Below are 26,368 nucleotides of genomic sequence, written 5' to 3' on the forward strand. Positions count from 1 at the left end.
AACTTGGGATCTTTGTCTGTTTACCAGACCACTGCATGGTGAACTTCATCAAGGAGAACCTGCTTGGGTCCATCAAGGAGTTCAGGAACCGCTTCATAAACCCCATTCAGAATGGTCAGTGTGCCGACTCCACGCTACAAGATGTCCGGATCATGAAGAAGAGGGCTCACATCCTCTATGAGATGCTGGCCGGCTGTGTCCAGGTAAACAAAATGGCTGAAAGAATTTACTCTTGCTCTCTTTGACCTCCCTCTCTGCCTCCTAAAAATGATATTTTTCTGCTTCCCACAGAGGAAAGATTACAGGGCGCTCACTAAGTTCCTGCCACCTAAACACGAGTATGTGTTGTCGATCAGAGTGACTCCGATTCAGTGTAAACTCTACCGGTACTACCTGGAGCACTTCACAGGTGAGAACCACGCTCTTATGAACAGGAACAAGGGGCCTTTCTCATTTCCTGATTTTTGTGTCTCCTAGATCCTTGCTCCTTGCTCCTAGCTCCTTGCTCCGACTTGTGACCTGGAAATCGATTTTAGATCTCCAGGTCGAGGAGCGAGGAGGCTTTCTAGAGGAGCTATAGGAGAGGAAAAACATTGTATCCTTTGTGGAAGTCTTGTACACCTGTTGCAAATAGAAAAGGCTTGACACTCAGCTGGAATAATCTGAAACCACTACAAATATAACTGTTCCCTTTGTTTTCATAAATTGTAGTGATTTAAGATAAGATACACAATCAAACTTTATGCCCTTCAGTTTATGCAGTTCCCATTAAGGCGATGTAACTGCATCGTTAATGACGTTTCACCTTGTTATCATTAATGTTGCCTCGCCTCCTTCGCTCGCATCTCCCATGGGCGGGACTTAGACGTGAGGCGAGGAAAGGAATCGAGGACGAGCAAACAAAGGTGTTGAGAAGGACACTGCCGCTTGCTTGCCTGGTTCAAACTACTCTGATCGTTTTGGGTATTATGAGCAGCTGGGCCTCTAGGGGCTGCTAGGAGGGCTTTAACGGTGTCAAGTCTGATTGCCCAGACAGGAATTTAGCCGAGTCTCAGACTAGAACAAAATTCAATTGAGAATTCCACTGGAAAACATGCGTAGCCTAGGACTAGGCTAGATCCTTCCGCAGGAGTCTTGTTTCTCTTAAAAGTGTCTGTCTTTTACTCGGACAAGACTTTGAGATAAATGGAAGGCCTTTCTGCTCTCGCTTTTTCATGCTGCATTGTTAAGTCGTTTAGTGGACTTTCCTCTCTCTCTGTGTGTGTGTGTGTGTGTGTGTGTGTGTGTGTGTGTGTGTGTGTGTGTGTGTGTGTGTGTGTGTGTGTGTGTGTGTGTGTGTGTGTGAGAGAGAGAGCTGGCAGAGTGCCGCAGGCAAGGTTTAAGCCCAGTTTCCCACGTCTCCCTAATGAAGAGCTCTGGGAAAGAGGGAACAGAGGGTGGGGGGTAAAAGGGGGGAATGTGGGGGCATAAAGGAAAGACATTTAGAACGAGAAGGGGCCAGAGGTTTTACACAAAAAGCGAAAACAAAGAACAGGAGAGTCGGTATTTATGAAGAGGAGTGATTGGGAGGGGGTTGGCGGTATGTGCTTTGACTCATTAGGCCAGGTTGTCCACACGGTGGCTCTGGACCTCCACAGCGGTGTTTTTGGACCCAAGACCGCCGATCGGTCAGCAGGAGGGGAGAAGCCACGATTGTTCGCTCCTTTTGCTGCTGCTTATGTAAACCTACCGTAACTTCTGACCTCCCTCGGTCAATGCAGGCCAACACACAGCAGTCACAACATCAACATTTCAGCAGCTGCCACTCTGTTAAATTCATGAATCCGCTGATTGATCAGATTAGACAGGTTGTAGTTCTGTCTGGTTGTAGTTGCAGTCCAAAGATTGACCGACTATGATTTAAATGAGACTTTACTCCAGTTTATCCATAGTCGGGTGATTAGGCAGATATCAATTTTTAAGTTTTGTTGCATTTCATTTTCTACATAAGTCTGAATGTTCGAAGAGATTGAGGGCACGCTGTCAAGTTCATAATGCAAACCTGCGTCCGTCTTCCTCCTCACACTTTTCTTTTCTTTCTTTTTTTTTTTTTTCCTGGTGTGCAGGTGTGGGGAATGCTGTGGAGGGGGGCCGGGGCCGCGCAGGGACCAAACTCTTCCAGGATTTCCAGGTGCTCAGCAGAATCTGGACCCATCCCTGGTGCCTTCAGCTGGACTACATCAGTAAAGAAAACAGGGTAGGGCTCGGGCAGACGAGACCAAACAACACTAACTCAAAAACTGGGAATAACGCACACACACACACACAGCGGGAAAACAATAGAGACTTCGTGCTGACAGGTCGTGCAGCAGGGGAGAACAGCACGCTTATTGCCGCTCCAGCAGAAATGTTCCCTAATGCATCATTTCTCCAGCTCTGTGTTTGGTTGACCTGTATCGTCACACGTGCACTCTCTTGCAGGGTTTCTTTGACGAGGACAGCATGGACGAGTTCATCGCTACAGAAACGGAAGAATCGTCCATGAGTATGACCTCTGAGGACGAGAAGGCCAAAAAGTAAAATAAGATTTCACTGCCATTTCTCCTCCTGTTATACATTCATGCAGAGATGACCTCATTTAACTGCCCTTCTGTCTTGCATCTGTTACTCTCACTGACCCCGTCTCTTCCACCGCTCCTCCTTCCTAATAGGAAAAAGAAGCAAGGGAAGGGAAAAAAGAGAGGATCTGATGACTCGGACAGTGATGACGTGGAGGTCATCAAGGAGTGGAACACCTGCTCTCGGGGCAAAAACGGAGAGAGTCGAAGCAGACCGGAGATTGTAGAAGAACGTACGTTTGTTCCACACATACAGGAATATCTGCTCGGAATGATTACTTTTTAAACGCGTAGACCAAAGGCAGCCAGAAGTTATGCAGACTTCAGTGTCTAGTATTATAACCTGTCAAACAGTCTAATGTTTTAATGTGTATTCAATTTCTGTGGCTCTGGCCAGTTAAAGGTGATTCAGTACAACTGTAAAGAAAAGTTGGTCCGCTTCCATTAATGACACACTGGATCCAAGCAGACGTCTTTTTAAGTGTGGCCTAAAGAAAACCACCTCTGGCTTTGCGCTGCTTTAGAGGTCACAGTATTCTAGAAAGCCTTTTTGTCATTAAGTCTATAATGTCATTTTATAATGCATGAATAAGTTCACCACAGAAATCAAGACGGCAAGTGTTAGGAACTTCAATGAAATGAATTATTGACATTCTTGTTTTGGCAACTAACATCTGCACATGCTAGCAGAGGAACATGTAATAGTAAAGCTCTGTATTGTAAGCTTGATGTGAGACTATACTGACTGCATCAAGACTAACCTGTAACTAATCTGTGCGTCACAAACAGCCCAGCCCGCTAGCTCCACACCGGGTAGTCCCACTCACGACTGGCACAAGGAGTTTGTCGTTGACGCCGACGGCGAGATCCTGCAGCACTCCGGGAAGATGACGCTCCTGTTTGAGATCCTGCGCATGGCAGAGGAATTGGATGAGAAAGTGTAAGTGTCTGCATTCTATGCGCAAATGCAATCCTTCTTTAGCCTTCTTATGTTCTGCAGTGTTTGGGTGAATCAGAGTGACCTGTAGCTGTGGTGAAGTGACACTGGTGCATCTTCTGTCCTCTTTCGTCGTCAGGTTGGTGTTCAGTCAGTCTCTCATCTCTCTGGACCTCATCGAGGATTTCCTGGAGCTGGCTTGCCGAGCTAAAGATGATGAAAAAGTCTCTCCATACAAAGGTGAATGTCTTCAGAGCCTCTAATCCAAGAAGTCCTCATTGTACACAGTCCAAATGTCCGTCCGTGTGTTAACCGACTATGATCCACTTCCCTCTTTAATGCTACGATTTGAAGGGTTGCTTTTGGTTTCATGATGTGCTAAAATACATACAGCAATTTTCAATATTCTAAGCCAGCTACTGACTTATAGATCTTGCGGAGCCCAGTTGTGTCTCGATGTTCACTTTTGTCTTTGAACTCACTCAACTGTGTGAGGTATAAAAACAACCCGTTAACATTTGCTTTGGAGAAGGCTGAAGCATTTTCATATGGAGATGCAGGTTTCACACTTGTAAGAGAAACCTCATGCAACATGTATTTTTGTACACGCCGGTGTGCTTATTACCCTTAAACACACACGCACACACCGCCGCTGGTGTAAGGTCATGTTCCTAATTAAACTCCAGCAGCTGTTTTTACTTTCATTTTGAAAATGATTAGACCTTGACTTTTTATTCTACAAAAAAATGTTTGCTCAAGGGTTTGTAATTTGTAATGAAAAGATCACAGTGCCGTAATTGGAAACATACTGACATGTTGGTTATGAAGGCTGGTAGGGGGGGTTGGCCATCTTGAAAGCTAAACACGGCTGGCCTCTAACCAACACAACCGTCTATCTGCTGTCTGCTAATACCCAAACCGAGTCTTTTTGACAAGGAAAAGGCCAAGTTGATGGCGACACGTGTGGTTTTGAAGGTTTTGTGAAGCATAGATGTAGATGTAAAGCTGCCGTATTAGATTTCCTAACTGTAATATGTCTGTGAAGGTGAAGGCATGTGGTTCAGGAACATTGACTACTATCGTCTGGACGGCTCCACCAACGCCCTCACCAGGAAGAAGTGGGCTGAAGAGTTTAACGACACCAGTAACATACGGTATTATACTTTCATTTTATGCAACGCGAACCAATTATAATGCCAAATTACCAAACGTCTGATGCTTGAAATGAAATTGGTCTCATAGTGCTTTTAAAAGCACTAACTCTATGCTCTCTTTTCCCAGAGGTCGTTTGTTCCTAATTTCAACGCGAGCCGGCTCTCTTGGTATCAACCTGGTGGCAGCCAACAGGGTCATCATCTTCGACGCCTCCTGGAACCCCTCCTACGACATCCAGAGTATCTTCAGGGTCTACCGCTTTGGCCAGATTCGGACCGTTTTTGTGTACAGGTTCCTGGCCCAGGTGAGCTTCTCAACCTGCTTTGGTACTTTCTGTAAAGAAAAGGAAAAACGGCTTTATTTATTAATTCTTCCTTCTTGGCCGTCTTCTCATTGTCTCCTCTTCTTCCAGGGTACGATGGAGGAGAAGATTTATGACCGGCAGGTAACCAAACAGTCTCTGGCGTTCCGGGTGGTGGACCAGCAGCAGATTGAGAGGCACTTCACAGGCGTGGAGCTGGCAGAGCTCTACACCTTTGAGCCGGACATGCTGGATGACCCTTCAGGGAAGAAGAGCAAGAAAGCCACACCCATGCTCCCCAAGGTAAACATGTGTGTGTGTATATATATATATATATATATATATATATATATATATATATATATATATATATATATATATATATATATATATATATATATATATATACACACACACACACACACTTAGATTGGTCAAATTTGCTTCTATGTTGGACCAAGCATATTTTTAAAATGACATTTTGAATAAATCATTCATCTTATTGGGCTTTGACGAACCATTGACTGAGATTTCATGGTTTTCTTGAGACTGATCCCCCAAAGTGATGCAGAATAGAAGGCTGAAACCTATTAACAGTTGTAAAATAGTTTTTTGTTTTTTTTTTCCTTCAACAAACATGGCACAGAATGCCAGTTTAAATGCCAAGCTTGTTTTTCCCAAACTTGCACCAAATAGTATGTTGTTCCTCTTTTGAAGTTTAGCACTTCCGTGATAAACTTCAGGGATAAACACGATGCCAGCTTGTATCCAATTTGACCTTTCCGGGATCTATTTCTTTCTTGTTTCCTTTCATAATCCAGCGCTCTCCTTAATGCAGGTGCTGTGTCACTATTTGGGCCCCCTGGGGTTTAATAAGAACACACAGCCCTTACATGGGCCATCCAACCCCGCACAGCTGCACAGATCTGTGTGTTTACTGCTATTTACTAAATAGTCTTCTCATTGCAACACTGCTTCTGCCCCGTTATAAACCTGCACTCCTCTTTTTTTCATTAATTCCCTGCTGTCTTTTACGTCTCTGTTGATCTTTGAATCACTCCCATCCTTTCCCACTTCTTCCCTTTTTGTGCATTCCCTTGGCTTATTCAGATCATCTTAAGTGGTTTTAACTCTTTGTTTTGGTTTGACCTGAACTCTGTAAACAGAATAGTTAAAAGAAACACTGCGTATCAAGCACGCTCTTTCAACGGACAGCCGAGAGGCCTCTCGGTGCACCTTGATGGAAAATCTGTTTTCCATTTCCACTGTCAAAAGATCTTTACCGCCATCCCCTTCATGGGCATTACCAGGTAGGAGCGCTGCATGAATCCACTCCGCCGGCAGCCGATATCATCGCTCTCACCTTCCATATTCCTTTAAACCAGGAGTAGCCCTACTTGCTGTGCAGCGGCGCACAGTGTGAGATTTCGAGGGGAAAGATGTGTTCATTGAGCCGCGGCCTGTTAGATGTGTATGATCTTTTAATGAGCCCGGTGACATTTATGTGACACAGTATTAAAGACGGAGAGGCTGACAAGCTCTTTAACAAGCTGACCTGTTTTGGCCAGGGGGTTAACTATGATGTGGCAGCAGGGCTGTAGTAGTACGGAAGGAATTTGCCGTCTGGAATGATGTGAAGATGAGTCAGACGCCCTCCATCACTTTCGGCCAACACTGCACAGAAGGAGAGAAGGATTGGAGCCACGGCAGAGGGAGTTTTCTACTTCTTCTTCTCAACTCTTCTCACTGGGAAGTGCTGTTGTCCCTTCCAGACGGGGCATATTACTCTAAAGCTCGGGTCACACAGGCCGCACTGGCAGTTTTTGATATTTGTGCTTAAGAAGCACTTCTTTTTGGTCCCATCTTTAAAGCCTAGTAAGAAAAAAACGTTTTTAGATTCTCTATCACCTACCTCCTCTCCTCTCCGGTCCCCCTTTATGTCTACTACCTGCCGATATGCTGCCATGGTTATTTCTGCTTCCCTCCACATAGTCCTCACTGATGTCCTCAGTCTCTTCCCCGTCCACCATTACACCACCCCGTCTTTTCCCTGCCGTCTTCGCGACCATCTGTTGGCCCAACTCGCCACTCTCTCAGAATGTTCAAAGCGAGCTCGGTAAAGTTGTTTTTTCTTTTTCTCCCTCTGGCCTAGCCTGCATGATGAAGGGTCATTATTTAAACCCCTCTCTTAAAGATGTCTCTGCGCTCTTCAGAGAAAACTAATTGGAGACAAAGGGAGCGGGAGCACGTCCTCCTAATGACAAAGAACGTCCTCGCAGCCCCAGACATGACACTTTTGACTCCCCACCCACCCCCATTTCTAGTTAATCACACTTGTCCCTTCCATCTACCATGCGACCACTTGTAAAAATGATGAGTAAAGTTTTTGGCCAGCGTTCTTTACAAATGTTGCTGCATTCTGTGTTCTTTGTGGGTCAAGCTGGCAGGCTGTGGGCGTAGCTCGGTGTCTGCTCTCAGCAGGTGATGGCTGCAGTGGTCATTAGGCTCCGTCAGGTACACTGAAGGGCTGTGGGGAGGCTGCACTGGAACCACAGTACAGACTGGAGCAATAAGCCACACCATGCTTGTCTCATTAGGGGTAGGAAGTCACTTTGACCTGAAAGGAAAATCCTCAAAGCTTTATATATCAGCATTATATACCAGTCTGTGATGTTCAGTGGATCACGAAGGTTATTTTGTGCTGAAAGTTTTGTAAATTTGTTTTCTGGGCTCCTCAGCTCATCATGGCCCAACATTTCCTGCTTTCTGGTGTGAGACTACCGCCTGTGGAGATATCGGTGTCTCTGGCTCGTATAAGAGGAATCTCTGTATGGTGGTTGAACTTCATAATGATGTTTGTACCGTTTGTTGCTGATTTTATTGGTCTCGGCTGTTTTTATTGTCAGTGAGCAGAAAAAAAGTGAAACGCATCACCAGATAATAAAATGGGCTTAGAAATGCACAGAACAAGAAAAATGCTTGTTTGTTCTTCCGACAGTGTTGTTGAACTGAAGCCATACAAAGATGGCTACATTTTGATGGACTTCAGTCGGCAGTATACTCCTTGAGAGTTGTCGGATGATTGCACACCTTCTGAAATCCCCTCACCCCCCCACCTTTCCGTCATTGAAATTGGGGCTCTGTATCCGACTCATATCTGTATCCTCTCTGAAACCGACAATCCGACATTCACACCCACTTTGCGCCCTAATTGGCCAGCTGTGCAGGGGTGAGAAAGTAGCCGGGGTTTGAACTTTCTTTCTTCTTTACGGAACTATTTCTGTTACTTTTCACTTGTACAGATGTGTAATCCTGTGAATACGCTCCAGAAGAGACTTGACTGTCTCTGACTGAAGCTGTGTGGCATTATCTCCACATTTAAGCAATATTGGATCCCCCCCATGACAGCAGGCTTTTCACAGGCTTTCTATGTAACGGCTATAAACAATCACATCTTATGAACCACTTCTTTTCAAGCATAACGCGGCGCTTAGTCTGTACTACATCTGATGAGAAACAGCCAAACCTGGCATCGATAAGCACCTCGCCACCTCTCCACTCCCACACTTTGTGATCAACTACAACTAGTGCACAGCCTGCTTCTCACTTAAGATTTAGTCAGAAAACTATTTCCTTTTTTTTTTTTTTTCTTACTTTTTCGCCTCCCAGTAAAGTCCCACCGTTGTGCTCTAATAGACTCTCTGTGGATCCCTCCTGACTTGCCCGGCCAGCTCTGTCTGGCTGGTCCTTGTAGCGAGCTCTTGTAGGAGTACAGCCCTACTGCTGCTAGCTGAGGCTTGTTTTTATAGGAATGTGCTATGTTTATTGTCTTTGTTTAGCCCTTTGTGACATGCATGATTTTGTTTCTTTGTTAATTGACTGACTGCTAGATAAACCCTGTGACTTGTGTGCCGGTCCTGGAGGGTGTAAAGACAACGTGGTCCTGAGGTGAGGGGTGGGCTCCTGATGTCGGGCACTTCGCCTGTAGTTGAGTGCGTCTCTACTGAGAAACTGTTAAGAGCCAGGCTGGTAGGGTTATGTGTATCGTTGGTGCGCTGCTGGGCGAGAGAGAGAGAGTTTTGACGTGCTATGTTTAGGTATTACAAATATCTCAGCCACTCACATTCCTGCTGTCGGGATCCTGTTTTGACCCCACTGTTGCTATGGTTAACGCACCTGTGCGTCAAAAGTAGTTTTTGGCAGACGGACACTTTGAATACATTCAGAAACTCCCAGACAACACAAGTAAGTAGTTGCTACAGTCAGACGAGTGGGGATTTCTGTCACTTTGACACTTTCAGGCTGATTTTCTTCTTCGTATACGTTTTTTCGTACCCATAACTCTGTAGTTTTTATGTGTTGGAATCTCATCTCCCCATCTTTCACACGTTTAATTCCTCCTTTGTAGTGTTTTTCTCTGTAAAGTCGAGGTTTATTGTTGTGGGAATGACCGAAATAGACCCATGGCTGTAGAAGCATGGTTAAAGCAGTCTCTGCACAATAATTGGCTGTTTAGGTGCAGGAAATTGGGTTAACATGGTTGAGAATGTTCTCTGCGCGAGAAAATATCTGATAACGAGGCCAAAAACCCCGGCTCTTTAATTGCATCAGACCCTTTACAGTTAAGCGTCACCTAAAGTCTATTGGTAGAGTGCAAGTCGGTGCACGTGCCAAGTTGTAAAGTCTGCATGAGGCCCACGTTTGTCGACTCCCGAGTTTTCATCTTTTTGATGTGAGAGCTGCTGAGTTTGAAAACTGCTTTACATCATTTATGGACTGCTGGCAGTTTAGACATTTTCATAATATATACAAGCATTTGGCTGAAGGAGGGAATAAATTGTTCTCAATGGAAAGGATTTCATACTGTGGTGAATGTCATGAGTGCTGGATGCCTTGTGTGATTAGTATACTAATTATATCTTTTCTCTGCTGACACTTTTTTTTGTTGCTTTGTTTAGCAGTCAGCTGAAGCCCAGACTTGCAACTTAGAGCTTGTCTTACATATTATCTTACATACAGATTATCAGCCGTCATTGAGACTGAAGCTGCTGAGATTGTTTGGTCTAAGCTGCGAGTCTCGAGTCTTATCCTCAGTCGTGCTGTAAGAGGGGTAAGAAATCCAGAGTCAAGCTGAAGGGGGTCATTTCCCTCTTTCTGTCGGAGCATCTGCCCACCCAGCGTCTCTGACGCTCTCTCCTCCCCTGCAGTAAAGTGAGAGGCCTCACCATGTCGCTCCATAAGGATGACTATAGCCCAGGTCAGTTTACCTACTGTCATTAGTGCTGGCTCAGGACACACACGCACACACACTTTGAGCGCACTGGTAAAGGAGATGGACCGGACCACCCGAGAGCTCATTGCTGGTGAGGATTACCCGGGTATCCCAGAATGCACTGGGTTCCAGCGGGAGCATCTGTACTGTCATTTGACTTGCAGCTCCACTGACACGTGACCAGGTCCACCGTCAAAAGTGCTCCTCTTTCATGCATTTGAATACAACCTACACAGGGCTTTCATTCCATACATAGTTTAAACTTTAGTTAACGGTAAGCTACAGCATTAATCACGTTGTCTATGAGGTGAGCAACGGGGTTTTTTTTCACAGTATGACAAGAAGCGGCCAGCTCTTGTTGTGGCCTTGTGTCTGTTGGCTGTAGTTCTACCTGATCTAAAATGAACACAGCTCAATCTGTTTAGTTAGGAATCAACTGCAAGCTGTACAAAATATTGCAGCAGTTGGTTTATCATTTTCAAGCGCTGGAAATTTGTAATTCCGCGACGCAGAGGGCCGTTTGTTTTTGTGTCGTAGTCAAAAGTACATGCCAACCCTCTCCTCCTTCAGACCAGACCACGGGCAACGTATCTTTTATGGGGAACTGACAAATCATATTTCCCAGTTGAACCTATGGGGGGGGCCACTGGACAATCGTCGTCACCACGGAGTCAAATGTGGACTTTGTCAAACGATGCGATCGTTTCTTGTGCTGGCATCTACGGTGGCCTTTATTTGACCTGTTGCTCACCTATGTGGGCAGAGAAGAACAGGATTGATGCCAACGGGCTCGTGTGTGCTTTTATACCCTAATTAGAGAGCAAAGCAGCAGTTGTATTGCTTGCTGTGCTGCTGCTCCAACATGTCTGGTTGTTCAGCGGTGGCCTGGTTCTGTCCTGATTGAGTGTGATGGCGGGGAAACATCAACATGCATCATCAGGTTCAGTATGCATGTGGCCCTGTCTGCTCCTGCCTGTTTTTACCACCTTATCTGTCACTGTCTGTAGTTGTAAGACCTAAAAATAAGTTCTTCTATTTTTGTGCAGTTCACATTCTAGGGATCCAGTTTCGCTCCGTCTGGTCTGGTGTTTATTTTCAGTTAATTCAATAGAGGTCTGCAATCACTGCTTAATTTTCTAGTGTTGGCGTTTCTTTTTTTTCCTCCTTAATACCAGCGACGTCTATGATTAATTTGGTTAACAGCGTCGCACTAATTGTCACAGTTCAAAGTGAGATGAAGAGAGGAAAGCAGAGCCCGTCTGCAAGTTGGCCGGCGTTGGAGGTTAATGATGCAACTTCTGCGTGACGTTGTTTCCAGATTGCAACGGTTCAGCTTAATATACGGTCGAGACAAAGAAAAGCAAACGTGCTTCAGGGGGAGAAATCCAAACCGTGTTTGTGTGAGCCGAGCCTGGTCTAGCTCTCCTAATTTTACTCGGGTATTGTTTTTCAATAACACTGTAGTCATGGAAACCAGTTTGTTTATTTAGTTTGATGTGGTTGATTTTTCAGGTCTGTCTAATCCTCCTCACAGAGAAGTCTGAGGCTGTTTTTTTTCTAAAATCCAAACATTAGAAGCGAGATGCGGTTGGGTTTGTGTGTTCAGGTCTTGTTGACCTCTTTGTGTTGTAACAACGCAGGTGAACACAAGTTAACTGGTGCCTCGTTATTTCATATGAAGCTGCTGCGTGCAGGATGGATGCACAACTGAAATCTTGCTGCTCCTCAAACCAAAGCAATGTCTAGTATCAGTTGCCCAGTTGTTAAGACACACACTGTGTGTTGCAACATCCTTAGTTCAGTTTTGGGGATCTTTGTTTCACGTCAGTCTTTGTTATCGTCTCTCTACTTTTGAATACTAATGATTCTTTTAACTGAATTGATTTTAAAATGACTTTTAAAGTCTTGAGAGGAAATGTTGAGGCACACATCTAGGAATTGGATTTGAGTTTGGTTTCAATCCACCTGTGTGTTGAGCTAAAATCCACGTTAAAGAGTTTATGAGCGTCTCAGGTCGGGCTGTCACAGCGTTGGTTGAGTCTGGTAAAAATGTTGGCACGAGGTAGATCGATTACTTGCTCTGGAGGAAGGGAAGGCTCAGACTTCTTCTATACAACAGTCTTCTTCTATACAACATGATGTTCATTTAGTATGGTCCATTCAGAGTAAAATGGACCATAAAGCAGGGTATGCTTTAAGGCGGGCCTACTCTGATTGACAGGTCGCTACCACTAGAGCCGTGTACGGCGTCAGTTCGTCCCTCCGCATTCCAACTATGGTAACTTCCATTTATCGGTAGCAAAAAATAACAAGATGGCAATGGCCATAATCCAAAATTGCCGAACTCGAGGCCTCAAAACGGCCACAAACGAATGGGTGCCGTCACGATGACTGCGTCCACTTCTTATATACAGTCTATGCTTCAAACACACCGTGACCCTTTCTGTCTTTGTGTCATCGTTCTGCTGTAGGATCCCTTCTTGGCTGAGATGCTGCAGAACAATAAGGACCAGATTGTGTGTTACCACGAACACGACTCCCTGCTGGAACACACGGAGTCAGAAGCCCTGAGCGAGGAAGATCGCAAGGCTGCCTGGGCCGAGTATGAAGCAGAGAAAAAGGTAGGCGAGGACAAAAAAAACAAACAGATGTGCATGCTACACCCCGACATATCCACCAGTTCCAAAATCAAAGGCACACACGTGCAGCATTTAGCCCTCGTGTCCATCATTCTCCAAATCATTGACTTCAAAGTGCAAGGTGAGCTAAGCGAGGCCCCGCTGTTATTTGTCAAGATGTGTGTGTGCTAGTGTTGGATCTGTACAATCCTTTCATCACTTAGTGAGCAGATGACAGGGCTAAACCCCCACCCCACACACACACGCACACACACTGCTGTGATCGTCATTTTGACCACCATCAAACTAGAGTTCTGCTATACAAATCCCTGAGAGGTTGTCCAAACAGTGTCAGTACTACTGTCAGTACTACTGTCAGTACTACTGTCAGTACTACTGTCAGTACTACTGTCAGTACTACTGTCAGTACGCAGGTCTACCGAGGGTGAGGGACTTCTCTCCCCCCTCCTCCTCCTTCTGGTGGGACAAATCAATGGGCAATTAGTGAGGTTTATTTGGAGATGTGGTTGATGTTGTAAGAGACCAGGAGCAGGTCTCCTCTCCCCCCCCTCTGTGTAATCCTAGATTCTAATTCACCCTAATGATTATTTTTCCAACACACTCTCCCTCCTCTGCCCTCTGTGTGCCTTAAGCGGCTTTTCCCCTCAGAGCTCCTCTGCTCGTCAAGAGAACAGAGGTTTCCCAGTCACCTGAGATCTGATGTGAGGGTTTACTTTGCCTTCGCATCACTGCGATCTGTACTTTTGCTAATGTACCACTCGTGCACTAAGGATGCACAAGTAGTCACGGTGTATACTCTGAGTGTTGTATGAGAAACAACTGGAAAGTAACCCGGCCTCTGCTAATGTCTTCACAACTTGAGGGTTGGCCGGCAGTGGCCAGGAAAAGCGTATGTGTATGAATATCAGATTTGCAACTCAGGAAATGGGAAAACCTGTGAGAACATGATCAGGCGCCCAAAACTAAACTGAACCCGGGAGCCCTCGTCCTCACCGGGATGACTTCAGCTCGCTACAGAGCTTAGAGAGGCTTGGGTCATACATTTTTTTGGTTTTGGAAATGAAGTCAAGTCTAGATTTTGTGTCTGTCTGAAGATGTATGAAGTCTGCAGAGCATCTGAGACTGCAGCTAAGGTCCAAGAGTGGCTGCTTGTTAATAGCAAACCCAAACGTGAGTGCGTTCGTGCGTGTGTGTGTCTGTTGTTCTTTTGGGGTTGTTTAGTCCTGCACACCTGTCTATTTGACCAGGTCCAAAGATCCCCCCCCCCCCTGGCCCCCAAAACACACACACACCTACATACCGGATGGCCAGATTACAGGGCACAGGAAAACCATCTGCAGCAGAGGCTCAATTACACACAAACATCAGCGTCCTGCTGGCCTTTACTGGGACACGTCTGTTTACTTCGGGTTGAAGTGAACTGTCGTCTCAGGTCAAACTCAGTGGTGGCACACAGCCTCTCCCATCATGCCCTTGGTGGCTCTTACCACCTGCCCAATTAAAATGCACTAATCCTGCTCTTCTCTTGGATCTCCCCCCCCCCCTCTGTCTTTCATCTCTCAGGGTGTGTTCATGAAGAACAACTACCAGGCGGCATACAACCAGATGGAGATGGGCAACTCCAACTACTTCTCCTTCAACATGGCTGCTTTGGCCTCCATGACCAACCAGCAGCTGGAGGTAAGTAATGAGCTCCACATGCCCCTCTCCTGCCTCGCACTCCCCCCCCCCCCCCCCCGCCATGGCATGGCGCCCCAAATTCCTCAGTCCCAACTGCTAATTGTGACAACAGTCTCTGAGCCGGCGCTCCTGGCTCTGCCCCGCTCCTCCGACCAGCAGTTCGTAATACGCCGTGTCTGGGGCAGCAGCTATTTATACACCGTGGCACATCTGAACGAAGGAACGGATAAACCGTCCAAGAATATGTGTTTTTAATAAGGACGGTGAAATGTAGAAATGCTGACTTCGGTTCTAGTTATCGTGCCATGTGAGCAATTATGATGTTGCAGCTGTATCTTTGTAAGAAGACAGACTTCTACAACGTGTAGAGTTGATTCCAAAAACATGCTGATGGAGATAAAACTACCGCCATATATGTTAGGATTTGAAAGAGGAGGGGGAAAAAAAGGATTCTGATGAGCGACGATAATTGGCCAGGCTGATAATCTGTTAACCCCTAGAAAATGTTGTTCTATTAATAGCCACAGTTATGTATCCATTGCTTTTTAGTAAAAATGAGAAAAACTAACCCGTCTTCCTCATTCGTCTTTAGGACCTTATAAACCAGGGGCGACAGAAAGTCATTGAAGCAACAAATTCGCTGAAGACTCTGCCACGGGAGTCACTGGAAGATACAATTGCCAGACTGGTGAGTGATGTAGTCCATAACTCTTCTTAGAGAGGAATCTTTATTTGTCCCACAGATGAAGTGCTGCTAATGAAGCCACGTTTCTGTGTACAAGTGTAGTGATTCCTAGTTGTGATGGTGGCTGAGGTTAACATGTGTGGGCTCTCCTCTCTCCCCACAGTGGAAGGAGAACCCAGCACTCACAGAGACTCAGGTCCAGTCTCTGGCTCTGGGTCACCAGGCCAGTCTGGAGCTGGAGATCAAGCGCAGGGAAGCTGTGTACCGGGACGTCCTCACCAGGCAGCAGACGGTAAGAAGGAGGAGATACGTTATTGTATGATCATTAGTACTATGAACACCATGATCTATCTTCACATGTACTTTGGACATGGGATATCTTTGATTGTTCTCATGTTACTAATTGAACAATAGTAGTCTTACTGTAGTTATTTTAACCTCTCTGTTTGTGTCTGCCCAGCTGATGATGTACGTGCAGAAGCTGATCACCAACAGGAAGGTGCAGGAGCAGCAACTGGCCATGGCCAACCAGGCCAACTACCTGAACCAGCTGGCCATGCAGAACAGCATGATGGGAGTGGGAGGCGGCGGGCTCAGTCAGATGGACCTGGTGGGGCTTTACCAGCAGCTCCACGGCCTGGGCTCCCCTCAAGGCATGGGCAAGAATCCTGGGCCCTCCAAGGGCCTGTAGGTCAGAGGGACTGTTCCTCAACCTCCTCCCCCCTCCCCTTTACCCCCCCACCCTCCACCCCAGTCAGCTAGCTGGCCCAGTTCTCTGTGACAAACGCACTGTGACACCACCGCTCAGAGCTGAAACAATCTGGTGCACCAAGCAAAGGGCGGAGTAGTTCTGAGACCAGGCTGCTGTCATCTGGGGCCTCGCGTGGGATAGACTCTCAGTTCTTTATCCTGTAGTTCACTGAGAGGAGGTGGAATATAGTGTATAAATGACTGTGTGAAAGTGGTCAATTAGGCATTTCAACAGGAAAAAAATGTATATACCGCCTTAATGTTATTCAAGTTCTATATCTTCATTTTTCATGTATTTAAAGACAAACAAATTTTACCCCCAATGCTCTTAAGCATTGTATTGTTTTTCTCGTAAAAGAGGGTGTCCTTATTATTTGAACTCAGTTTTTTATACTGTTTTAAATGCCGAGGTAAACCCGAGTGGGACCAGTGTCGTCGGTGACGGGACTCACTGATGTAAAGCTCTATGTGATTATTAGCCCCAGTAGATTCCTTCACCAATCTCTAACAAAGCACACCGCTGATGGTGCTGCTAAGTCCTGCTCTTTTTTTGGGGGGGGGGGGGGTTAGAATAAATTGATGAGTCAACAAAAGCAGAAAAAAATATGGCCTTAAATTCATTTCCTAAAAAAACAAAAAAAAGCTCTGTAAAGATTTGAGATTTGGTTAAGAATCTTTTCTATTATGCTTTTAAGTGTTTACATTAGTTGTCACTGAACATGGTAATGGAATGCTTGTGTTGTTCAAAACTGCCTGCCCGGTTTCCTATGACCTTTTTGTAACATCATTCTCATTGTCACGTGTTGTCTAGCATAGCACTGTGCGTCCTGTTCATTGCTTATGTTCCACTTGTGTTGATCCCAAGTTTGGGTGAGTGACTGGGTCTCACAAAGCACAGCCAGTTCAGCCAGATATCACAGGGCCCAAATCTTTTCCCTTTACGTCGTCTGTCACATTTTGGAATTGTGTCTTTTTTTTTTTGTTTCCCGGTGGATCTGATGGAGTAAAGAAGGAAATCTTATTCTATATCTGGTTGATTTGTGTCCTCTGCTTTGTGAGAAATGCCTGCTGGACACTAGTCCCAGCAGGCATGCACCCAGACTATCTGTATTCTACTTTGGCACATTTTTGCTTCTAAATGCTTAAACTGGTGTAGCTGTTAATCCAGAGGAATATGTACATTTCTCACAAAGAGATGTCGTCTCTAGTTGGCTCCTGTGTTTGCACAAGGTGTATTTCATAAACGTAAAGAAACCTTTTTGCCCTCCTCTAAGAATGTTTTTGTGTTAGCAAATGCACCGACATTATTTGCCATGAATCTGATCTGCTATTATCTTGATAAGTATTTAATATAACATTTAATAAAGTGACCAAAAGGATGAGCAACTCCTGTGTTTGAGTCATTTGTGTTCCATGCATTCCTCTGCACTGACTGAATTACTTAAGGGGAATGTTTTCATACACCTGTATGAAAACATGTCTGAAGGCTGATACAAATATTGGTAGTTAAGGGTCTAAAAATATCTGATACAATATTTTCCTGTATTTTGGGGGGTGGGGGGGGGGCATTTTATCAGACTGTTGACAGATGAAGATGAGAAGAAAGGCGTGGAGAGAGCTGTGGAATGATATCCAGCAAAGGTACCGAGCCGGACTTGTATCAGGGATGTTGATGTGTTTACAGCCAGTGTTTTAAACCTTCAGGACATGGACACACAAAATACATGTTTTTCATATTGGTCCCATTGATTTGTTTATTAAAGAATTTGGACCCAGTTGTGTTATGAGCAGGAAGCTTGGACACTAAAATGGAAATGTCAGTGCTCTGAGTAGGACTAACCTCACAGGATGGACAGCTTTATTTTACCTTCCAACATAACCAGGTGAGCCGTTTCCCCTGCTTCCAGTCTTTATGCTAAGCTAAGCTAACTGTCTCCTTGCTAAAGCTTCATATTTATACTAATATGAGAGTGGCATTGATCTTCTTATTCTCTGCAAGAAAGCAAAGCATATTTCCCCAAAGTTTAGAGCGCTCTAACAGTTGGAAGGCAGATAGCTGATGCGTCCTGAGGCAGCGTCCCTGTATTTCACACCCTCCCACAGCACTAAGTGCCTTTTGTCCCACTCTCGCCTCCCTTCAATCTTTCATCTATTTTTCCCCTCTCCTGGTATTGTTTTCATTTCTGTCTGCCAGGGTTTTCCCCTGCATGTCTTTGACTTTTCCATTCCCTCCCCCCCAGGGAAGCTTGCTCTCACAGCTTACAGATATCTGCCAGTGGAGAAACATTACAACTATTGCAGATGTTGAAATGTTGATCCCATCCCCTCTCAGCCCCAGATTACCACCACTCCAGGTTTGCGGCAGGAACATCCCTGCTGGTTCTCTGTGCAGCTGTTTCTGTCCATTGAAAAGTCTGTGGACTACACTGTAGTGGAGTCTGTGAGGCCCCTGCAGTGAACAACCAATCACTGCTCTAAATCCATGCTGATGTGTAAAGCCAATTAGGAGCCGGGATCCAGTTGCGTAAGGAATCTGATTTTGTACGGTGGCTGTAGGCTGACTAAGACCTTATGGAGACAGAGAGGGCCTGTGCACATTACTTGGTAAAGGGTTTATGAGGGCGCATGGCATTGTATTGTGTTCTCCTCTGGGGGGGGAAAAATGTGCTGTATCTTTTTACCTTCATCTTTTAGACAGCAGGACACGATGCCATGCAGTTATTGCATTTCAAGACATTACATTTGAGGCATTTTAATCACAATGAGCGTGCAGCATAATATTGGTCTTACATCAACTAATCAGCAAAGGCTGAAGCATTTTTGAAAAGCTACTTTTTAAATGTAGCTAAACTGTATCTGTTCATTGTCAGGTGAAAACCACAAATGTCAACCTCATAGTGGTGCTTGAGGACAAGTCAGAGGATCACCAAATATCATTTAGATTTGTCTTCTGGGGACCACGGATGTCTGTACAAGATTGTATGGCAATCCATCCAACTGTTGTTGAAATATTTCAGTCTGGACCAAAGCCCGACTGGCCAACATCGACGTCCTGCTAGCCATCCTGCTAGCCTTCCTGCTAGCATGGCTGAAAATCAAAGTAAAGAAATGCAACATTCACATAGATTCTATATCTGGTTTTAATTGGTACATCAGATTTTTTTTAATCCAAGCAAACAGTCTCTCACAATGAGTTCTCAATAGCGGGACAATTTTATTGTCATGTTCATTGCAGTTGTTTTTGGTGTAATTTCAGTAGAATCTACAGTCCAGATAACTTCAAGTTCATTACAAAATAAAGTCTTTGCAATAAATAAATATATAGATTTATATTTATACTTTATATGTAGAAAATAAATATATTGTACATCTCATAAATAGGATCGCCCATATGTACACCTCAGCTGCTTGCATTTCTAGTAATGTTCCTGATAACATTACAAGTCGCCACCCTTTTTAAAAAGCCCATCACATTTCTTTACAACCACAGTCAGAGAAGTGCTTTCGTCCCGAGCTTGATATGTTATTTAAATGTGATGAATGAGATTGTTAGACTCCGATGATTACAAGGGAGACCAAGTGAGTCCACAGCTGGGACTGGGGATGTGCTCTTTCATCTCTCACACATTCTTCTTAGAGATTTTATTCCCCTCTTTCCTCTTTGATTTTGAAGTCGACTTAATAAAACTCCAGTTCGCCTTGTAGCAGTTTGTTCTCTGACTCACAGACATTCTTCTTCTTTAGTACCTGACCAATCCCGACCTGTCACTTAACATGCATGTAGAACATAGCTTCTTCTTCTCCCATCTATCTCCGTGTATGCGGAATGTGCACTTTCTTACAATTTACTGCAGTGCAGTGCACGGCAAATGCACAATGTGATAATCTGCAGTCCCCCCCCCCCCCCCCCCCCCCGCCAGCTTAGTGCTACTCAAACCCATTTGTCGTCGCATGTCGCTTCAGTATCTATGCATTTACCTCTAAAAAAGTGGTTATTCAGAAAACAGGGCTCCTGATTTTGATCACCCCACAGCGGGGTCCATGTCCATGCAGTGGTTTTACAAGATAACTCCCCCCCCCCCCCCAACATCCAGGAACATGCACAATGTTTATGTCAGTGCTTGGCAGTGGGCCGAGGCGCAAACAGAGTGACCTCAGGGTGAGCTGAGGGTAAACAGTTCTGTACCACGTCCAAAATATCCACAACAACCCTATCTCCCTCTTCTCTTTTTTTATACATTTCTGTTCCTCTGAATGTAACCGGTTCTCCAACTGTAAGCACTGGTCACCTGTCCTGGAACAGGTCCCTGTACGCCTGAGGGATCTTTTCAATCTCCACCGGCCTGGGTAAGAAGTGGGTGAGTTTCTGGTGTTTTTTAGTCCTGTTGCCCTCCCTGGGCGAGCCGTCTTTGTTCAGGGCCACGTAGTATAAGCGTCCCGTGTCTGTGTGCTTGTACAGAGTTGAAGCGTAGGTGTTGTACCAGTTCTCCTCAAACTGCTCCCTGAACACGCATTCTGCTGTCAGCTTCTTCTGCAGGAGAGAAAACAACACATCAGTCAATCGCTGAGGTCCTGCTTGCGCGCCACTGAGTGAGAAAAGAAGAACATTTGCAACACAGACATGATTTTACAGACGTAAAAAAAAATAAAAAATGCAGCTGAGAATGAAAAGGATGATGCCTGATTTGCATGCAGATTCCTCTCTTCATGATGATCTCTTATGTATTTCATTAAGTGTCGCGGACTGCGCCTGCAAGCTGAAATGAACCCGTAGAAACTCATTAAGGCAGGTTGCTCATTATGACAAAAGAGGGGAAGTCATTACGAGCAGCTGTCCACTTTACGCCCCACACGCATTCCTCAGACCTGTTAACCTCTCGTTGTGCATGGAGAATTATTCTCCTCCCCGTGATGCAACAACAACAGCGAGCGGGCGTACAATCTTCCCTCGCTCTCTCCCACTGTTACACACACACACACACACACACACGCACACACACACACACACGCACACACACACAGCAGCTCTCAAAGCCTCGGTCTACACTGACAGAGCAGCATGAGCTATGGCTGCGGGTTCAGCAGGTGAGAGTGTGCTGGCTGAGTGAGTGTGTGAGAACAATAAGAGACTGCAGTGCTGGAGCTGCTCTCATGCCAAGACTAGTCAGTCATGCAGCAAGAGGGGTTGGACCCTCAGTCGAGTCAGGGGTCACCCAGGACCAAAAGGTCAAATGTGACCCCCTTTCGAAGAGTGTTGCTATCTCCCACTCTCCCTCCTCAACACTCCTTTCTCCCACCTTGGACTAGTTTGTTTTTTTTGGTTAGTAGGCTGTGGCTTCTCTACAAAGCAAGATAATTCTCATGATCGGTCTCTGCCGTTAGCGCACGTTACAGTTCTAGCGAGTGTTTTTTGCAAGAGTCTCGGGTTTTATTCCGGCAGCAATTTTGTTGATAAGCTGTCAGGCTCTGCTTGGCTGTGGCTATGTGGTGAAGCTGTTGTCTGTAAACACAGCCCTGAGGGCACATGTCTGGGCCAGCTCCATCCTAATAGACACACACACACACACACACACACACACACACACACACACCTCATCGGATCAAAAGCTCGTCGAGGTCTGGCGGTTGTGGGGCGGAAGCACCCTTCTACCTGTTCCCCTCCCCCTTCCACCTCTTGGCCTCTCAGCTCCCCCTGTCAGTCAGGTGACTCAGTCAGGTGTGCAATTACACCCCCCCCCCCCCCCACAAATCACTTACTCACCCCATCACCCCCCCACCCCCACCCCCCCCCCCCCCCCCATCCCACCCTCCGCCTCCCCCAGGGTCAAAGCTCCAGAGGATGCCAGACTCTGATAGCACGCGGTAACAATATCTGCACTTTCAACATAATGGCCGTGCTTAAAAGTAGCCTCTGTTCGAAATGATCAGAGCCAGGGGGAGTCTGGGCCCTGAGAGGCCCTCAGGTATTGCCCTGGGACACCTGATACAGGTAACCCTCGCATACTTCCCCTTCATTGTCTTTATCTCTTCCTTTTCCTCTCTCCCATGTCTCCAGATACCATCCACAAATGACAGAAAGTCAGCCAGGATGACATGAACCTGAATGTTCTCCAGATACATTTTCTGTGGAAAAGCACAGGATATTCTTCTGTGCTTAACGCTGCAGTCCAAACTTGAGTCCAGCTGCGCACAGAGAGGTGATCTCCACGAGATTCACCCACAGCTCACATCCAGAGTGACTCCAAACATTCCTGTCTCCACTTTAGGGAAATATGTAAATATTTCTGCATATCTCAAAACTAAATGAAGAGGTTGGTTTGCTCTCTAAAGCTGCTAAAGAGAGGGGGAAGTATGTGACAGAGAGTGTGAGACCCTGTAAAAGAAACATACTTGTTTTGTCTGACTGTGGTTTTCCCATCTGCCACGTACGGGAACCTTGATAACAAACTGACTCTCAGACTGCTCCTGGAAAACTTATTTTTGATAGCTCAGTACTGAAAAAAAAAAAAAAAAAGGAAAAAAAAGTTTCATTTTCTGAGAGTGGCTGTAAAACAAGTCGCATGTGTCGAGTGCCAGACTTGTTGTGAATGAGACCCCGGGCTGCATGATGAGGGCGGGGTTGTAAATGAGAGGAGGAGGTTTTTTGACTCACCGACCCAAAGAGCTCTCCTTTCTCATTCATGCCGAGGTAAAGTCCAACATCCACCCCTCTGATGCTGACCAGACTCACAGCCAGACTGATGAACTCCAGGATGCCTGAGGTCAAACACACACACAATATATATATATTAAAAAAAATAGTTAGGAAAGCCCACAAACAGACACCCCTCCCCAGCAACAAGTGTGGCAGCAGACCAGTCAGGTTTTGGGAGCTTTCTTTTTGCTTTGCTGCTCATTGTCGCATTATATCCTGCCATGTGGCTTTTTAGTCTCTATTATTCCTATATGTTAAAGAAAACTGCTTGCGGGGACATACATCAATCACAGAAAGGTTGTGGGTGTCTATAAATGTCTGCAACCTGTCTTTTGGAACTTCCCAGTGGCTACTACTAGAGACTGAGAAGCCACTTTTATGGAGCTGAGATGTGGGTAAATTGTATAGTGGGATGCTGACTCACTGGAAGTTACAGTAAAGCGAACATGTTCTTCAAAGGCAGGGAAACAACCAGCAAAATTAAAAGCTATTGGATGTTGTGATGCAGAGGTTAGTCAGAGGATCCAGCTGGCTGTGCCGGCTGGCAGAGGCCAGCATGCAGCCACCTGGTCCCCATCTCCCCGACCTCATGTGATGCCAGAGGATGACAGAGAAGATCCCTCTAATTTCTTTTTTTTGTGGGGTGAAGAGTGTGTTTCATATCCCTCTAATCAAATCCATGTCTTTCTTGCAGCTCTGACAAAGACATTGCATTAGAAAAAACTAAGTGAAGCCAGAAACAAACACGCGGACCACCCATCCCTGTAAACCGGCTTGTTTTGGCTGAAGTCTGAACGTTAAACCTTCCCTGAATTCCGCAGTGGTCATGCTTTAATTTGGGGTTATTCGGCTCTTTCCGCAGCGAGCGAGCCGGCCCGCACCTGTGAGATGACAGCATGGATATGAGGCGCGAGACATGTGCGTATCTGCACCCCCCAAGCCTCGATTTGTTTATCGTTCTCCCGCGAGCCGCACCTCGCTCCATTTACATTAATATTACCAAATCTTCAGAGCTGAGCGCGCGCGCTAGTTGTTGCTGTGACCGCGAGACGCGCGCGCGCTGCTTGTTTGCGCCTCAGGAGAGACACCTGCCCCCCACGCGCAGGAAAAGGTGTGTGGCTCTGCTCTCCTGCGCGCCAGGTGACAGTGACGCACGAATTAGTATTCACAGGGGATGTGCGACAGGAAAAAGCCTCTTAATTAAACTCACTTCACCCACTACCTGAAGTGTTAGTAGATATACATCAAAACTGTAATTACATTTTGGAAATTGATACTTGTTTTCTCGACATTACTGGATGCCATAGACGTCTCTAACAATCATTGTGTTTAATAAGTCCTTGATGGTTAATTAATGAAAAAGAACTAGACATGTCAGTGGAGACGTATGTGACATAATCTTCCATATTTAGAAATGTCTCATACTTACAAAAAAAAGTGAAATGCTCAAGAAATAGCCTCACCAAATCTGCTGTGGTCCTGTCTTGTCCCGTGCACGGTCCCATTGGGGTATATCTCCAGCTGAAAGCCGGTCCTGCAGTAGAGCTGCCGTCGCCTCAGGATCCCTTTGAGGTGCCCGAAATCCGTCGGCGACCCCTGCTGCAGCCTCCCTTCAATCTGGCCCAGCCGTTCATTCAAACCCACTGGAGGCTCCGGTAAAGGCATATTCCCGAGTGCCGGAAAGCTTTGTAAATCCAAGTCGACTGTCCCCAGAAAACTCCCGAGCTCTGCCATCGTGTGCACAGCTGTCAAATTAAGCGACAGCATTTTAAATGTTCGGTGGTTCAAGCGGGGAGAAAAGTTTACACCAAGTCCAAAGCGTACCCAGCGCGCCGTGCTCCTCCGAAACAGGCAGCGTCCTCTCAGTTTATTGGACGTCCTTTGCTATAATCATCAGTTTGATATCTCTGTTTATCAGATGGAAAGACTCTATTATATACATGCTCCCCACGCATTCTCACATTGGATATTCAAACACACAAGCCACGCCTGGCTGGCATCCCTTCTTACGCGCATCAGTTTCTTCACTGAATGTGTACTTTCAGTCCAACTTTTACCACCGATGATGCCGCTGTCTGTGCTTTCTTGTCACCGCTCACGTAGAAAGCCGTATCTATCTTCCCGACGGAGCGAATCCGAGTCCAGCAGTGTCTTCTCACAGCTTCTGCGCTTCTGTTTGCGGTCCGAGGCTGTCTGATAAAACCACATCGCCCATCACCTCTCAGCAGGAAACTCTGGCAACAGTTTGTGGTGCATTAAAATGCGACGCAGATGCAGAAGAAGCACATATCACCATCGCTCAAACACAAATGGCAGCTGACACGAAGTTTACATTTATCATAAAGCGTAACAACCACTCCACCACAAAGGCAATCCATAATTTGCTCTGACTGATTTTTGCTCACACACACCATGTCCTCTGCTGGAAACAAAACAAAAAAGTAGAAAGAAAACCACAAAGCATCAGGCTAACGTTTTAGCCCATACGATTATCAGAATAACCTGTGCATTTTCTCAGAGCAATCCAACCTCTTGCGCAAGTATCAGTGCCAACAACTGGACGTTTTTCATGAGAGCATTTTCTCCACCTCCTTGCTGGAAGCAGGTGCTCCCTCGCCCCTCTGCACAACGTTTGCAATGTGCTCCAGCAAACCAGCAGCTTAACCACTTGTACTACTGGCAAGAAAGGGGGGGAAAAAAAGAGGAAAATCCAAATGTTGATGACGTGAAGTATCAAATCTGACTGCTGCAGAGACTGTATGAACCTTTGGCGTCATCAGAGGTTCTTTTAGATGTATTCTTTTAAAACACATTTATCTTCCATTATGTTGATGTACCCCACTGACTTTTGTGCAAAGCAACAAATAAGATGCTGCTTAAGTTATGTTACTGGGTAATTAGCTAGATCAAACAGGAGAGAAAGCGCAACACACTGGGGAAAAAAATAAAGATATTCATGTGTATATTTAATACTTTACTATTATAATTGACAACAAATGTCCCCCTGAATTAGCACTAGTGGTGGAGGATGTATTCAGACCATTTATTTGAGTAAAAGTAGCAGTACTGCATTGTAAGAGTACTAGTCCTGCATTCAACATTTTACCAAAGTAGTAGAAAAAAGTAGGCCTATACTCATTATGCAAAAAAGCTGATTAATGCGAAGCTAATGCACCAAACAACTCCTTGCTATGTACTGCTCTCATATGGTGGTTACAGCTGGTAAGCCCACCCTCGGGTCCCTGCTCAGGTAAGCACTGTTAGCTGACAGCCCTGTTGTGGTTTGTAGCGCTGTTAGCACCGTTAGCTGTGAGCCGCTGGCTCAGCCATGTTGAGAGCCGTTGACAGCTTACAGTCTATGGTGGAGAGGAAAGAGCTATGCTCTCAGTTTGTTTGGATGTAAAAACATAATCTGAAAAGTAATTAGTAACATCGTCAAATATATACTGAGCCAACACAAAGAGATACAAGGTATTCCTCTTGTGTTTGCCAACATTGGAACAAATGTCGATGTTTTTTTAACCACGAGGGACTTTTGAACTGCAATGATTAAACCTGTCTTGGTGTCCTCGTATTGTATTGTATTGTATTTATTTGTTGTTGTTGTATTTATTTTTTAATTAAAATTTTTTATCTGGACTTGTGTCTGAAAATAAAG

General features: G+C 45.5%; 2 protein-coding genes across 2 annotated transcripts in view; one reads left to right on the forward strand and one right to left on the reverse strand.

Moving 5' to 3' along the window:
- Positions 1 to 17,402, forward strand: part of atrx (ATRX chromatin remodeler) — a 30,120-nt gene extending 12,718 nt beyond the window's left edge. Inside the window, exons 20-34 of the mRNA XM_076102852.1 lie at positions 28 to 203; positions 292 to 409; positions 2,106 to 2,236; positions 2,461 to 2,555; positions 2,691 to 2,830; positions 3,387 to 3,537; positions 3,674 to 3,774; positions 4,580 to 4,688; positions 4,816 to 4,993; positions 5,102 to 5,293; positions 12,734 to 12,883; positions 14,465 to 14,581; positions 15,174 to 15,269; positions 15,430 to 15,558; positions 15,727 to 17,402. Of these exons, the coding sequence (XP_075958967.1) occupies positions 28 to 203; positions 292 to 409; positions 2,106 to 2,236; positions 2,461 to 2,555; positions 2,691 to 2,830; positions 3,387 to 3,537; positions 3,674 to 3,774; positions 4,580 to 4,688; positions 4,816 to 4,993; positions 5,102 to 5,293; positions 12,734 to 12,883; positions 14,465 to 14,581; positions 15,174 to 15,269; positions 15,430 to 15,558; positions 15,727 to 15,957 (2,114 nt within the window). The 3' untranslated portion in view covers positions 15,958 to 17,402. The remainder of the gene's footprint in view (positions 1 to 27; positions 204 to 291; positions 410 to 2,105; positions 2,237 to 2,460; positions 2,556 to 2,690; positions 2,831 to 3,386; positions 3,538 to 3,673; positions 3,775 to 4,579; positions 4,689 to 4,815; positions 4,994 to 5,101; positions 5,294 to 12,733; positions 12,884 to 14,464; positions 14,582 to 15,173; positions 15,270 to 15,429; positions 15,559 to 15,726) is intronic.
- A 2,899-nt stretch (positions 17,403 to 20,301) lies between these two features.
- On the reverse strand, positions 20,302 to 24,497 carry fgf16 (fibroblast growth factor 16). The gene is made up of 3 exons (XM_076103408.1): positions 24,174 to 24,497; positions 22,669 to 22,772; positions 20,302 to 20,547 (listed from the first exon to the last, which is right to left on the reverse strand). Exons 1-3 carry the CDS (start codon positions 24,475 to 24,477, stop codon positions 20,302 to 20,304), a joined length of 654 nt encoding a protein of 217 aa, XP_075959523.1. The 5' UTR covers positions 24,478 to 24,497.
- Between the last annotated feature and the right edge of the window lie 1,871 nt (positions 24,498 to 26,368).

Source organism: Anarhichas minor, unplaced genomic scaffold (assembly GCF_050575085.1).
Source record: "Anarhichas minor isolate MPS153535 unplaced genomic scaffold, ASM5057508v1 ptg000028l, whole genome shotgun sequence".
In the NCBI taxonomy this organism is placed as follows: Eukaryota; Metazoa; Chordata; class Actinopteri; order Perciformes; family Anarhichadidae; genus Anarhichas; species Anarhichas minor.